Source organism: Kryptolebias marmoratus, linkage group LG1 (genome assembly GCF_001649575.2).
Source record: "Kryptolebias marmoratus isolate JLee-2015 linkage group LG1, ASM164957v2, whole genome shotgun sequence".
NCBI classification, from domain to species: domain Eukaryota; kingdom Metazoa; phylum Chordata; class Actinopteri; order Cyprinodontiformes; family Rivulidae; genus Kryptolebias; species Kryptolebias marmoratus.
The window spans coordinates 28,278,273-28,279,784 of record NC_051430.1 but is presented as its reverse complement, the minus strand read 5'-3'; the positions used below and the strand labels follow the sequence as shown (position 1 = coordinate 28,279,784).

Here is a 1,512-nt window from a genome sequence, read left to right as displayed (position 1 = left end):
TAAACTCCTCCACTTGGGGCAGGACATCTTCCCCGACCCGGAGAAGGCACTCTACCCTTTTCCGGCTCAAGACCATGGCCTCGAATTTGGATTATATATATATATATCTACAAGCATGACAATATGTTTTTTGATCATAATTCTTTCACCTTTACCTTACTGACAATCGGACATGACATGAAAAATTAAAATTATCTTTTGCCACCAAACTATAAATGAAATAAAGGCTAAGTAAACAAACAAAATCAGCTCACAAGACAACACTAACATCACAGATTTTGATCTCAGAGGTTTTGGCGTCTCCAGCCTTTCCAAGACCAAAATAAGGGAAGAGTTTCTCAGTGAAAGTGTCTCTGTGAGTGTAGATGTGACTCATGTCTTCAGAGTCGTAGAAGGACACCTCCCCCCTGTCAAAGTCCAGCTGGACTCTGATCTTCTGGAGACTCTTCTTTACTGTGACAGACTTATCGCCACTAATGGTGTATTTTTCACCACAATGCCATTAACACCAGATTCCATGTTCTGGTGTAGGACATGTTTCTCTACAGTGATTTTATTTGTTTTTGCAGAATACAGGAAAAGTAATGTGTAAAACTTTTCACAAAAACAAACAGGAAACAAAGTTTAAAAAAATAACAATTTAAATGAATCAATATTAAACCACAGTCCTTTCTGAATGAGTCTTGTTGTCTATCTGACAACAATGAAGAATTTACAAAAACATCATGAAACAAGCAACGAGAGCTGAATAAATCTTCACAGACAGTTGTGCAGTCACAAAAAAACAGACATTCACAACTCAAACAATAAACTGCCAGAGAACAAAAAAGGACAACAGTGTAATTATTACCCACCACCGAAAGCAAAAAGGCATTTATGTTTTTGCCTGTGTGTCTGTCTGTTACCAAAATAATCTCATGAACCACTGGATGAATTTTACTGAAACTCAGAAAAGCTAATCATTGGATGTTCATCTGCAACTGATGAACTTTTAGAGTCAACCTGATTGAAGATGACAGCCACAGCTAATCCACATTAACCAACACGAAATGGCAATAACTCAGCCAGTTTTATAGATATTGAGCTAATATTTCTGTGGTAGTAGCTGAGAGTCATCCAAAGTACATACACTGAGTGTAAGAACTCATATCACATGAGGTTGTGCATGACATTATTTTGTAGATCTGACCAAAATGGCTACAATTCTGTCATTTCTTAACACAAGATGATCTTAAATTAAAATTCTGGTATAAAAGGCAGAAAGTGATATGCATTCCTCTAATTAATGTCAGGCCTTTATTTACTAACTTTATTTATGCTTTGTTCAAGAAATTACTATAATGTATATATATATATATATATCCATCCATCCATTCTCTTCCGCTTATCCGGGGTCGGGTCGCGGGGGCAGCAGCCTAAGCAGGGAGACCCAGACTTCCCTCTCCCCAGCCACTTGGGCCAGCTCCTCCGGGGGAATCCCAAGGCGTTCCCAGGCCAGCCGAGAAACATAGT

General features: G+C 38.5%; 1 protein-coding gene across 2 annotated transcripts in view; it reads right to left on the bottom strand.

Annotated features, from left to right (window-relative positions):
• Positions 1-6: 6 nt before the first annotated feature.
• Positions 7-1,512, bottom strand: part of LOC108242772 (zinc-binding protein A33-like) — a 5,310-nt gene continuing 3,804 nt past the window's right edge. The window contains exon 2 of one of the 2 annotated variants that reach the window (XM_025008485.2): positions 7-433. In XM_025008485.2, the coding sequence (XP_024864253.1) occupies positions 251-433 (183 nt within the window). In that variant the 3' untranslated portion in view covers positions 7-250. The remainder of the gene's footprint in view (positions 434-1,512) is intronic. The other variant, XM_025008483.2, reaches the window with a different exon arrangement.